Here is a 13391-nt window from a genome sequence, read left to right on the forward strand (position 1 = left end):
GGCGATGAAACACTGTAGACTGAACACGTAATACGCATGTGCATGACGTCATCTTCAGAGATTCACGTTATTGTTGTTTACACGGAAACTGTTTTAAAAAACCGTGCACTTCGTAAGCCGTTTTTAAAAATGTTGGCATTTTCAGGCACCCAAAACGCCATTGTTGTGTAAACGAACAGCCAAAACGCATAAAAAGTTTTACGTTTTTAGTTGAAACCGGTTTTGTGTTTACAGCCCCTAAACACAAGTGTTCATCAACCTTGTAAACAAACTTTTTATAGTGAATTTCGAATACATGTTGCAAAATATGCCAACATTAAGGTCTATTGTGTAGGCCTATGTGTCTGCATTTTATGCCGACTATTTGCCAACCCTTGCTATATTGTCTCAGTTTGGCATGTGTGATGATATATTGTGATAGATAGCCAGTCTATCTATCTTGCGCATGACAGATAAATTGTCTGGTTTATAAGCTCAGTGTTTCTGGCTGACCTTCTGCTGAATGTCAGTTTGCATCTGGCCTTATTTATCCGATTGTACCCCTGATCTGGCCATTCGCCCAGTAAAAGGTGCTGATTTAGAGATGCTATTGCCTCTCTCCTGTCTCTGTTGTCCCTCTTAGCACCAGACAGTACCTCAGGTGTTATTTCCAAGACAATCGAGATCTGTTTGCAGAAAGAGGGCAACAGCTTCGGCTTTGTTATGCGAGGTGGGTTCATATTCTTGAGAATAAAATGTTGCAGATTCAATGGCAGGTTACAGATTTGTACATGTTATAATACAGGTGGATCCCATGAGGACTGGCACAAATCTCGCCCATTGGTGGTCACACATGTCCGACCAGGTGGTCCTGCCGACAGGTAACCAAAAAAAAAGCTTTTAAGGCACTTTTTACATGGAGTAGTCCTTTATATAAAGTAAATATATTTCAGTAGCTTGTGTGGATAGGGTTATTGAATATAATACCTGTCTATAATGATGTATCTTTATGTTGTGGAAAACTAGGCATTTCAAGATGCATCTTATACAACACATAATCAAAGTTTTTATATGATTATGTGAAGTAACTTGCCTTGGATAAGTTAGCTTAGTAGGCTAATTGACTAGCATGTTAGTGCAGGACACAATGTTAGCTTAGCATGCTAATCAATTAGCATGTTTACTGAAAACAACAAAAGAGAAATGTTTAAATTGACCATGAGTTGCTTCATGGGATGACAGATAGAATTAAAAACCATTAATTAACGCATTACGTATTTATGACAAACTACAAAAATCTCTTTCATACTAACAGATTGGTGAGCGTTCATCGCCCGCTAATCCCTCGCGATTTGCACGCGATAACACGCTGACCTGTCGGCGAGCTCAACGATTTGCAAATCGGGCTTAAATCGGACTTAAAATCCTGTAGTGTGAACTTGGCTTTAGTAGAATTTGCCAGGTCATGTGATCTCAAAATGGCCGCCATCATGAGGGGCTGCCCACCATGTTTAGAATAAAGAAACTATTAAAGCATATTTACCAGGTACTATTCATTTTTTGGTGTAAAACTTTTATATGTGAAGAGTTCAGATGCAAAAGCCTCTAAATGCCATTTGAAATTTTCTTCTAAAATGACCATTTTTATCAAGCTTGTATATTTAAGTTCAGTAATTTCACTTAAATGACAATTAATAGGTAATCTTCATTGCCATTTATGTGAAATTACTCAACTTAAATATACAAGCTTGATAAAAATGATCATTTTAGAAGAAAATTTCAAATGGCACTTAGAGGATTTTGCATCTGAACTCTTCATGTGTTAACTATATTTAACAAACAACTGTAGTCCTCTTCCATGTCTGGACACACTATTTTGCAATTTAACAAAATCCAGAAAGTAGGCCAGAGATTTCTTTCTCATCTTAGATGGCTAGTTTAATATTCATAGTTTTAGGATGTTCCTGATTTTCTTCTCAAGCTCTTTTCCCTACTTATATCAGAAAAATGCAACCCGCCAAAAGGGATAAATAACTATGTGTCTTGAGAGAAAATATCATCCATAAGACACCTTTGATGTTAGAGACAAAGACTGCCTTGGCTAACGTGTGGAAATTGTATGCATTATCTCACCTGAAGCCCCCCAGACATTTCATGTGGAAAATATTGTGCTCTCAAACAGGTCCTCTCACATGTAGCATTAATCATTATTGTGGAATATCGAGAGACCTTTTCGAAAGATATTTTTAATTTAGACACAGTGTTTCTTAAAAAATATAGCAACATTTTGGTCCAACCTCTTACAAACATTGTTAATATTTCCATTAAATCCGGACAATTCCCAGATGGGTGGAAAAGTTCCCTGGTAACACCGATTTTCAAATCAGGAGATGACAAAATGTCTTGTAATTATAGACCTATTAGTCTTCTTCCAGCTTTGTCTAAAGTTTTAGAAAAGATTGTTTCAGAACAACTCATTCACTATCTTGAGATAAATCAATATCTTAGTCCTCTACAATTTGGATTCAGGAATAATCATTCCACAGAGTCTGCAATCTGTCTACTAACTGAAAATATCAAACAATTTCTTGACAAGGGAAATGTAGCTGGTGCTGTGTTTCTGGATTTAAAAAAAGCTTTCGACACAGTAAATCACAATATATTAATCTCCAAATTAAGCAAGTTTAACTTATCCAAAAAATCATTATCCTGGTTTGAATCATATCTAAAGGGCCGTGAACAATGTGTTGTGATTAACGGTGTGAGATCCACTTTTCTTGAAATCAAGACAGGTATTCCTCAGGGCACGGTCCTGGGACCCATACTCTACAGTTTATATATTAACGACTTGCCGGATGTAGTATGTCCAGATATAGGTCTTCTGATGTATGCAGATGACGCAGTTGTGTATGCTTCTGCTGATACCTGTACTACTGTGGCTGACAAACTTAATGCCAACTTGGAAAGAATATCATCTTGGCTGGCCTCATCTCATTTAACTTTAAATATTTAAAAAACAAACTCTATCTGTTTCTCTATTCAAAAACTACCCTCAGTACAACTTCTGAACATAAAAATTAATGGTGAACTTATCGAACAAGTACCTGAAGTAAAGTACCTTGGAATAAATATAGATTATCAGCTGAATTTCAAAAGTCACATTAAGAAAATCTATAAAACCGTTAGGGCCAATTTGAGCTGCTTTATGCTGATTAGAAATTGTCTTACTCTTGATTGCGCTTTTATTTTTTTAACTCTATGATTCTTTCGCATATATCTTACGGCATAACCACATGGTCTCAAGCTCATCAGTCATCTGTCGAAACTATAGAGTGCCTTTACAACAGAGCCTTGAAAGTTTTGGATAAGAAAAGAATAAGGTACCATCATTGTCATATTCAAAGCAAATACAAGATTTTAAGTTTTGTTAATTTTATTTCTCTGCATCTGATTAAGCTGATTTTTAAATGTTTGAATGATGCTGCTCCACTACCGCTTTGCAAAATAATAACAAGACAACAAAGAACTAGACTAACCAGATCTGCTTTTAAAGTCAACTGTAACATCCCTTTCTGTAGAACATCATTTGCTCAGACTGCTGTTTCAGTGAAAGGGGCAAAATTGTGGAATTCTCTGCCAGATCATCTGAAATGCATCCCGACACTAGATATCTTCAAAAAAACAAAAACAAATTGTGGTTAATTCAGAAACAGTGTTGTTTGCATATTTAGTTCTTGTCGACTCTGCCTTTTTTGTAATTTTTTTTTTCCTTTTTTTTTGGCATTTATATTATATTCCATTATTTTTCTCTCTATTAGTATTTTTATTCTTGTACTGCATTTTATCAAAAAGCCCTTATTGTTTTGTATTGCTCGTGTATTTTATTGCATGTATTGCATTTTACTAAAAAAGCCCTTCTAGGGACTAATGTTGTAAATTAGCTTTGGCTAAAAACATTGATACATGCATCAGATCACTGTCAAAGTGTATCTATGTTATCTGTATCTGTCCCTATCTAAATAAACTATAATAATAATAATAATAATAGACTTGTAAAGAAACTCAAAAAGTCAGCTGTGTTGGCATAATTTTAAGGCATCAACCTTATGCTAACATTGGAATCACTCGCAACTTTTTTTTCTTTTTTAAAAATTTAACAATGCACTAAATGCCGAAAAATAATACGTATAAAAAAAATGTGTTTAAAAGCTTAAGCATTAGTTGAACTAACAATTGACAATACGTTTAAAAATACTTTTAAATGTTACTGTATATGTCATACTTTTAATTTGGTAATCATTTGTGAATGTTCCTCATGTGTTCTCCTGCAGAGAAGGGACTCTAAAAGCAGGTGACCGCATCTTAAGTGTGGATGGAGTGGTTTTACACAGTGCCACTCACAGCGAAGCCCTAACTGTACTGACCCAGTGTGGACAGGAAGGCCTTTTCCAGATCGAGTACGATGTCTCCATCATGGGTGAGTTAATTCAATTGCGCTTGTTTTATATGTGGCCATGATGAATATTCAACATGTCCCGGTGGATTCAATTGTTATTAGTAGAGATGTCCCGATCCAATCACGTGATCGGAAATCGGCCCGATCACGTGGTTTCAGACTCGATCGGAATCGGATGCTACCTCCCGATCAGGACTCGGATATACATGTATCTATATTCTCAGTATTTTTAACACATCTATAGTTATACGGTGGCACAGAGTGGCCTGTGACACACTGGCTGCGTGGCGTGTCCGTTTATATTTACGCTCCCATGTTAACAGATTAGAGCTTGCAGACTGCCTTAGAGTCTTCATTGGCTGCCTGCGAACAACATTTACTTTGACCCTCAAACACTGTAGTTGTAGCAGAGACTGGGAGTTTGGTTTGTGTTGTCGAAATGTCGAGAAGATACTGTTTTCTGCACTACGAAAACAACTCCACTTTACATGCACCTCCATGAGGTGCTATGAGGACTATGAGGGACTATGAGGACTCGGACTCAAATTGATACAGTAAAACCGACACCATCGTTACTGTATCACTATTTGTATCACAAGTGCTGAGGAAGAGCTGAAATTCAGATATGTTAATGGGTGCTTTGTTTGAGTCACATTCTGTAAACTGTACCAATCAAAGCAGACTGAGCCATCTGACCAATCAGAGCAGAGTAGACCAATCACAACAGACTGGGCCATCTGACCAATCAGAGCAGAGTAGACCAGTCACAACAGACTGGGCCATCTGACCAATCAGGGCAGAGTAGACCAATCACAACAGGCTGAGCCATCTGACCAATCAGAACAGAGTAGACCAATCACAGCAGACTTACACTATCAGACACTGTGAGAAGTGAGGTAAGCTGTTATGACCTTGGATGCATGTAAATCGATTGTAGGAGACCTTTGAAACTAAATTAGGAACCTTTAAAACAGGATAATAGGAGCACTTGTCCTTTCACAGACGTTTTCCAGAAGAACTCAGTTTCTCTCCAGAGAGCTCTTCTACTTCTCTATCTCGATGAACAGCAGTTGACCTGCAAGAGGCAGAGACTGAACCCCTTAACTGTACTAATGCGGTGAAGGCTAACAATTAGCATAACGCCCACTGTTGTTCTCCTCGAAGAGTTAAAGGGATCATATCTTTGAAATAAACTTTCAGAGCGCAGAACTTCCTGCCCAGTCCAAAACGACTCTTTATTTACTTTAAGCTGCAAAAGCGATCTGTTAAGAAACCAGAGCTAAACCACTCCGCAACCATGCTATCATTGTTTGTCCTTATCTCCGGGCTTCCAGACTCAGTGACCAACGCTTCCGGCCCTCTGCTGGTGGAGATTGCCAAGGCGCCCGGAGCGAGTCTGGGAATCACTCTGACCACCGCCATACACAGGAACAAACAGGCCATCGTCATCGACAAGATCAGGTCCGCGAGCGTGGTGGACAGGTACACACTCAATGGGCCTCATTCATCACACACGAGCACTACAACTTTATGTGTCAATTGTAACACCACTTTTTCTTTTTCTTACATAAATTGTTTGAGGAAAAAAATTCCAGCATAAATTGTATGTTGAACTACTATCTTTACATAGAAAAACCTTGTTTATAAACATTATCTGTATATTATTTTATCTTTTCTTACATAAAAATAATATCATTTGGATAAAAATGGTTTCAGAAAAAAATGATGTATATTTTTTTCATATAAATTCTTCAAATGTATGCTTTTTAGCAGCTGAATTGTTCACAAAGCCATTTTTATGTGAATCTTTCTACATGCAACGTTTCGTAAAGCATTTTATTTCTGTCAAACCATTTTAGTGCACAACTGATTTTATTATTTTTTGCAAACTGATCGTAAAACTTTTTTGTAAATATATTTTTACCTAAATTGTTTGTACAAACATACTTTTTTATCAAAATTTTGAACAAAGCCAATTTTATGTATTTTTTTTTTAAATCTTCCTACATAAATTGTTTGTAATACCATTCTTGCGTAAAGGATTTCATTTGTCTAAAAAAATTTCAAAACTGACATTTATTTTTATGTAAATTGATCATAAAACTCTTTTTACATAACTGTATTACTTTTCATGTAAATTATTTGTTAAAACCTTCTTCCGCAAATGATTTACTTTTTCCCTAAATTGTTAACAAATCCAATTTTATGTAAATGTTTTTAATCTCCCTACATAAATTGTTTGTAAAACCGTTCTTACGTGAAGGATTTTATTTCTACTTAATTTTTATGGTACAACTCATTCTTATGATAATTAATCGTAAAACTCGTTTTTACTGTTTTCCCACAAACACTATTCCCACAGTATTGATTCCAGAAACATAATTCGCTATATATTTAACGTCCATCCATATTGTGACACATTATGAATAAGGTCATTCAGATTTGTTTTACTGTTGTCTCTGACACTTCCCACATCTATGACAGTTCTAGCAGTTCTCTGTTTGCCTCTCAGGTCAGGAGCGTTACATGTGGGTGATCATATTCTGTCTATAGACGGCACCAGCACAGAGCACTGCTCGCTCCTGGAGGCAACGCAGCTGCTGGCCAGCACTTCTGATCAGACCAAACTAGAGATCCTACCCGCGCACCAAACACGCCTGCCCGGAAAACCCCAGGACACTGGTGAGAGAAGGGGGAACAAAATGAGGAATGTGGTGCGGTTTTCCAGACATGGATTAGGCTTAATCAGAGGTGTCTTCAACAGATGGCTAAATCTGATCTTGGAACAGGCCTTAACTGTGTCTGGAAAACTGTCTGAGAGTGTAACACATGGGCCAATGACACAGCACTTGAAAACAAATTATAATCGTACATGTCTTCTGTAATAAACTTCTGTCTTCTGTAAGAAAAACATATTTAATATGATTAAAATGTAAAAAAAAATATTATATAAAATATAAAAATATTATAAACATTCAGAAACTTTCGTACACCAAAGCAAAATCATGGCTGATTGTGAAATATCATGTGGTACAGGCATGTAATTAAAAGGCAGTGATATTTAACAAATGATAATAAAAAAAACATTAGGATTACTTTTTGTTGTATAAAAAAATGGTTCGTTACTTTTTACACCACATGATATTTTAAGAGTCATTTAAGTTGTAAAAACATTTTTTTTACTAAAACATAAGAAACCATAAATATATACGGTTTGATTTGGTACATACATATTTAAATCTTTTTACGCTTTATCTGAGTCAGACATTTAGCAAATTAATTATTAATATATATTTGATATGATGAAATATATGAAGGACTAAAAATGACAAAAGGAAAAATAAAGAAATAAATAAATAAAAGTAGAAATAAATAAAAAATGCAGAAATATATTTTGGTAATATAAATGGCTATATCTGTATTTTACATGTATTTATTTCTAGATTTATGTATTTAAATACAGTTTATATATATATATATATATTCCTTTTGTCATTTTTAGTCCTTCATAGAAATAGAAATAAAAAGAAATAGTTATAAAATATTATAAACACTGCAAAAAATTTCGTCCACCAAATCAAAGTCAAGCCATTAGTAAAATACATTTTTTTTTGTGGAAAATAATGATTAAGATCACAAGGTGTACATTTGTTTTTTTTATTTTTGTTTGGTTGCACAACATGAGAAAATGTAAAATAAATAAATGACAATTATTTATTTGACATTGTCAAAACCATTAGAAACCATAAATTAAAAAAAAATACCTTTCTTTATCCTCGGGCAGTCTTATTTATCATTTTGCAAATATTTATTATATTTAACCCTTAAACGCTTGAATGTTTTACCAATCATTAATCAGGTCTTAGTGACCCAGAACAATATGAAATACTCCTGATATTAGAATAACAAGGATAATAAAATAAAGTATATTTTGTTCTCTTCTGGAGCTTGGAAGGGTTCAGTTTGAGCAGATGTTTCACACCATCATCACTGTCCTCATCAGAGCTCATTTCCCAGTACATTCAGCATCTGGCTCATATTCGCCATCTCAAACATATTATCGAAACCATTTTCAACCACCTTGAGGCATAAAGGTGAACTGCACTTATTCAGTCATCAAAAATTCAATCATTGTTGTGCAGAAAAAATATACCTACTCTAAGAAGAATAAGGTCCAACTTTAAAAAATGAATAAGGAGAAGGGTAGCGAATGACGTCCCGGGTCACTAAAGACCCGAGGTATGTGTTTAAGGGTTGATTTTAATCATCATGAAAATGTAATGGTATTTGATCACGGTAATCATTCAAAACCTTCACATTGAACCACAGTGCTTTTTTAACAAGGCTTACGGCAACTCTTTCTCTGTTTATTTCAAAGGAGGTCACAAACATTTTCTTGCTAATTATAGCGATATAAACTTCACATGTATCCTCTTCGGATGCCCAAATGAGGACGAGAAAGCGTGGATGCCGAGACTGCTCTGTCATCTCATCTGCCGTCATCTGGTTTAATTAGCTTCTGGCTCTGCTTGATGTCGCCCCACGAGTTTTAGACTGCAGGACAGATTTAATCACGGGGACCTGCTCACCCTCGAAAACCAACAGGCTGCGGCCCGATAATAAACCGAGATGCAGTGGACGAAGTTCGTTTCAGCCCCGTTTATTTGCAAATTCAGGAGGTGAACAGATGTCTAATGATGCAGACCACGTTGAGTTAAAAGCCTGAATTAGTATACGCTTTTACAGCATGCATGAGATCCTCTGAGAATCGAATCAATAGCGTATTATCATAGAGCGTATAAACATATTATGTAATAGCAGGACTTTATTGGATGCAAACCAATGATTGGTCCAATTATAGAAGACGTTGAAACTTCAAATGGTTATTTTGACTTTGAAGTTCTTGCTACTTCTGGTTCTCCAATCATCCAGAACCTTAGATGCCCATCGATTTCAATCTAGTCCAATCCTTGCCCCACGTCTGCCGCCATGTTTCTGCTGCTTAGCATTTAAATGGGTAGTTCACTCTGAAATTAATTGTTGGTATGTTTTAGCTTACCTCAAGGGCATCCAATATTTTTAGGTCAAACCGTTCTTGTCTGTCTGTCATATAATGGAGGTCTATGGTCACCACCTCAAAGAGCATGCACAGAGAAGTCCAAATTAAACATGATTTAATGACTCGTAAATGTAAGTACACACCGATGGCCTAAGACACGAAATGAGCGGTTTGTGTAAGAAAACAGACAGTATTTACATACACAGCCACAAAGCGCCTGCGCCCTCAGATCACTTGAACGTGGCTGTGGTTACAAGAGGTAAAACGATATAAATACTGTTCGTTTCGTTTCTTAGGCCATCAATGTGTACTTACTGTACATTTACGAGTCATTAAATCATGTTTAATTTGGACTTCTCTGTCCATGTTCTTTGAGGTGGTGACCATAGACCTCCATTATATGAATGAAAGACAAGAACGGTTTGACCTAAAAATATCAAAATTGAAACTACTGTGAAAACAAAGACACCTACATCTTGGATGCCCTTGAGGTAAGCTAAAACATACCAAAACTTAATTTTAAAGTGAAATATCCCTTTAATTATGGCTGCTAAAGCTCCAAGATGGCCTCTTCAATTGATACATTGCTTGCATACATCACAAAACAGAGTTTATGATGCCAGAACAGCCTTGGCGTCCAGATTTTTGGGCACAGGTACAAACGTCCCTAACGGATATGGACAAGTAAAGTGGTTTAGTTTTTTTTGGCATCTGATCTGACCCTATATAGGTCATTCCCTGCCGCGCTGAGAACCCGAGAGAGGAGGTGGAAGGCTATAATGATGGGAAAATATATTTGCGTTTGTGAACCATCAGCCCCGGCATGACTTCAATCAAGAATTGTACACCCACTCGCTGGGCCCATGTCGAAATGTCATAGAAACTTCGCCCAGGAAATTAATGGAGTTTGATATTTTGCCAAATGACTCCTACATTTTGAATTCTCATTTTCCATATGCAAATATTATAGTTGACCTTGTTAGGGGAAGAAAATATAGTATGTCTGGTTACCAGCTCGTTTGGGATTGTGGTCTTTGAGATCTTAATAGATATGCATATTTGGTATTTCCAAAGCAACAGTGATATTATGTTTTATATGGTGGAAGTTAGCCAATCAGATTTCTGCTTGTCATTTAGTGTGCATTATGATCTGAAAAATCTAGTTTAAAACACATGACAAGATCTTACAAATGTAATATTAGTATTAAGATTTGTTTTTTATTTTGAAAAGACAAAACAAAAAAGCTTACATTTGAATTTAATGTGGTGTAGTAGAAATAAACAACATTTTAATATATATAATTTTTCAGTTTATTTAACTAAACTGACTTTTCCTTGACATACAATGTTCAAATTATGAAAAAAAAAAACGATTGACCTCTCTATGACATAATTTCCTATTTTATGTTTTTCCCTCTCCTTTATGTTTCCATGTCGGTTGCGTTACATGATTTGGTGGACAAACTTTTTCCCAATATTTACATTATTTGAACAAACTCAATTAGTCTTTTTTCCCCCCTTCATTTTCATTCATGTATTTTTGATTTTATTCCCAAATTTATCTAAAATTAATTTTACTTTAAAGTCTTAGGGATTTCTTTTTCTATGTATTTTTTAATACATTAATACACTGTTAAAATATATATATATATATATATATGTATATATATATATATATATATATATATATACTGTAAGTTAAGCAGTTTTATTGTTTTTAGTTCAACGAGTCAGTTTAATGTAATTTAAGTTGAAATTACTTAAACATCCAAGTTGATTGTACTCAAAACATTTCAGGTGACTTTTTTATAGTGTAGATCTGAAAAAAGAAAAGCATTATGTTATTGACCCATGATGGTACTGCACATCCAACTTTGGATAGAAGACAGCAACATTTAGATTATTTTTAGATTATTCACTTGCATAATGTGTCTCTATTTTGCAATACAGAAATGAACTACACTGAATCTAATAACAAATTAGCCCAAGCCACTGCTAATAACCTCAAGACCAGTCACCTGCTGGTTCAATTCGTGTTTTAGAAAAATGACGTGCTCTTAAAAAAGCAGTATTGTAATCTCCTTACTCGAATTAAGCTCCCGTCACATCAGCCTGTGTGGGAGACTTTACCGTCACCATTCCTGGTGTTCTCAATTCCCACATCAAAAGACAGAGTTGTGTTTCTTCAAGACATAGCAGACGAGCTTAGCATAAGCCACAAGCGAGAGGGATTTAGCTCTCAAACGTTAGAAGATGCTTCATTGGTGCTCAGACGAACAGATAGTAGTATTTAACCTGGCTTGTGAAAATCTGTCTGAAAGTGCCATTGCTTAGTGTCTCGTCATCACATCCTGTGTGGCAACAAATACAAACATAATGCTAATAAGTAGTGTTGCGTGTTCAGTAGATGATGGTTGTTTAGTAACGTACTAAAGATTAAAAGTAGTGAGTAGACTTTGTTAAAACCTTAATGTGTTACCACACACACAAATACACACATTTCCCCCCAAGCGTTTTAAAGCTTCTTATGGTTTTCCAGAAGTGGAGGACATGGAGCTAAGTTAAAGTTAAGTTGATGAATGTCATATAATTTAGTTTGGGCGTTTCACATCATTAATACCCTGCTGGAAAATCCATCTCAAATTGGTACTGTGTTTTGAAACATGGTAGCTGGTTTCTGTGGTTCAGAATGGTAGACCACCTTGGACGAACAAACCAGTTGCCTGCTAGACGTACAGGCTTAAGGTGGTAAGATTGATTTTTGGAATATGGTGGCTGGTCAACCAAGGAATGACCAACTTTGGCCAGCTAGAAACCAGCTACCATATTCAAAAGCACAATTCCAGCAGGGAAAATAAACTAAGCATGTTAGGTTCGGATATAAGTTCAAATATCTAAATTATTATCTGTAGAGGGTTTGTATTTTATGCATGTTTATGTATAGTTATGTATTCTATAGAATACATTTAGAATATGTAGAATACATTTGATGTACTTTTTTCCACTTCAGAGAAAATGGTTTTAAAAAAGATGGTTTAAAATAACAGTAGTCGTTGGTTATGAGAAATAAAAGTGCAATTGTGAGAAATCACAATTTCTTATGAGATATAGTAGAATTAATACAAGACATAATGTACAAATGAGCAAAAAAAGAGAAATTAAGTCACAGTTACAAGTCGTAATCATAAGATCATTCACAATTACGACAGTCACATTTATGAGATATAGGCACAATTACAATAGTCACATTTATGAGATATAGTCACAATTACAATAGTCACATTTATGAGATATAGTCATAATTACGACAGTCACATTTATGAGATATGGTCGCAATTACAAGTCACATTTATGAGATATAGTCACAATTACGACAGTCACATTTATGAGATAGAGTCACAATCACAATAGTCACATTTATGAGATATAGTCACATTCACAATTGCCACATTTATGAGATATAGTCACAATTACAATAGTCAAATATATGAGATAAAGTCACAATTACTACAGTCACATTTATGAGATATAGTCGCAATTACAATAGTTACATTTATGAGATATTGTCACAATAACAATAGTCACATTTATGAGATATAGTCACAATTACGACAGTCACATTTATGTGATATAGTCGCAATTACAATAGTTACATTTATGAGATATAGTCACAATTACAATAGTCACATTAATGAGATATAGTCGCAATTACAATAGTCACATTTATGAGATATAGTGAAATTACGATAGTCACATTTATGAGATATAGTCACAATTACGACAGTCACATTTAAGAGATATAGTTACAATTACCATGGCGAATTCGCTATTTACATGGCAGAATTTGCAAGCGGAAAGACTGAACGCTTCTCTAGCGAAGAAACGGATCTGCTCATG

General features: G+C 35.3%; 1 protein-coding gene across 6 annotated transcripts in view; it reads left to right on the forward strand.

Annotated features, from left to right (window-relative positions):
* Nucleotides 1–13391, forward strand: part of grip2b (glutamate receptor interacting protein 2b) — a 109282-nt gene that overhangs the window by 70226 nt on the left and 25665 nt on the right. For all 6 annotated transcript variants that reach the window (XM_089117515.1, XM_089117503.1, XM_089117509.1 and 3 more), the window contains exons 5-9: nt 623–709; nt 785–860; nt 4311–4456; nt 5770–5917; nt 6948–7117. In XM_089117515.1, coding sequence (XP_088973641.1) covers nt 623–709; nt 785–860; nt 4311–4456; nt 5770–5917; nt 6948–7117 — 627 coding nt within the window. The remainder of the gene's footprint in view (nt 1–622; nt 710–784; nt 861–4310; nt 4457–5769; nt 5918–6947; nt 7118–13391) is intronic.

The sequence above is a fragment of the Pimephales promelas genome, chromosome 2, assembly GCF_988280905.1.
Source record: "Pimephales promelas chromosome 2, fPimPro1.hap1.1, whole genome shotgun sequence".
Lineage (NCBI taxonomy): Eukaryota > Metazoa > Chordata > Actinopteri > Cypriniformes > Leuciscidae > Pimephales > Pimephales promelas.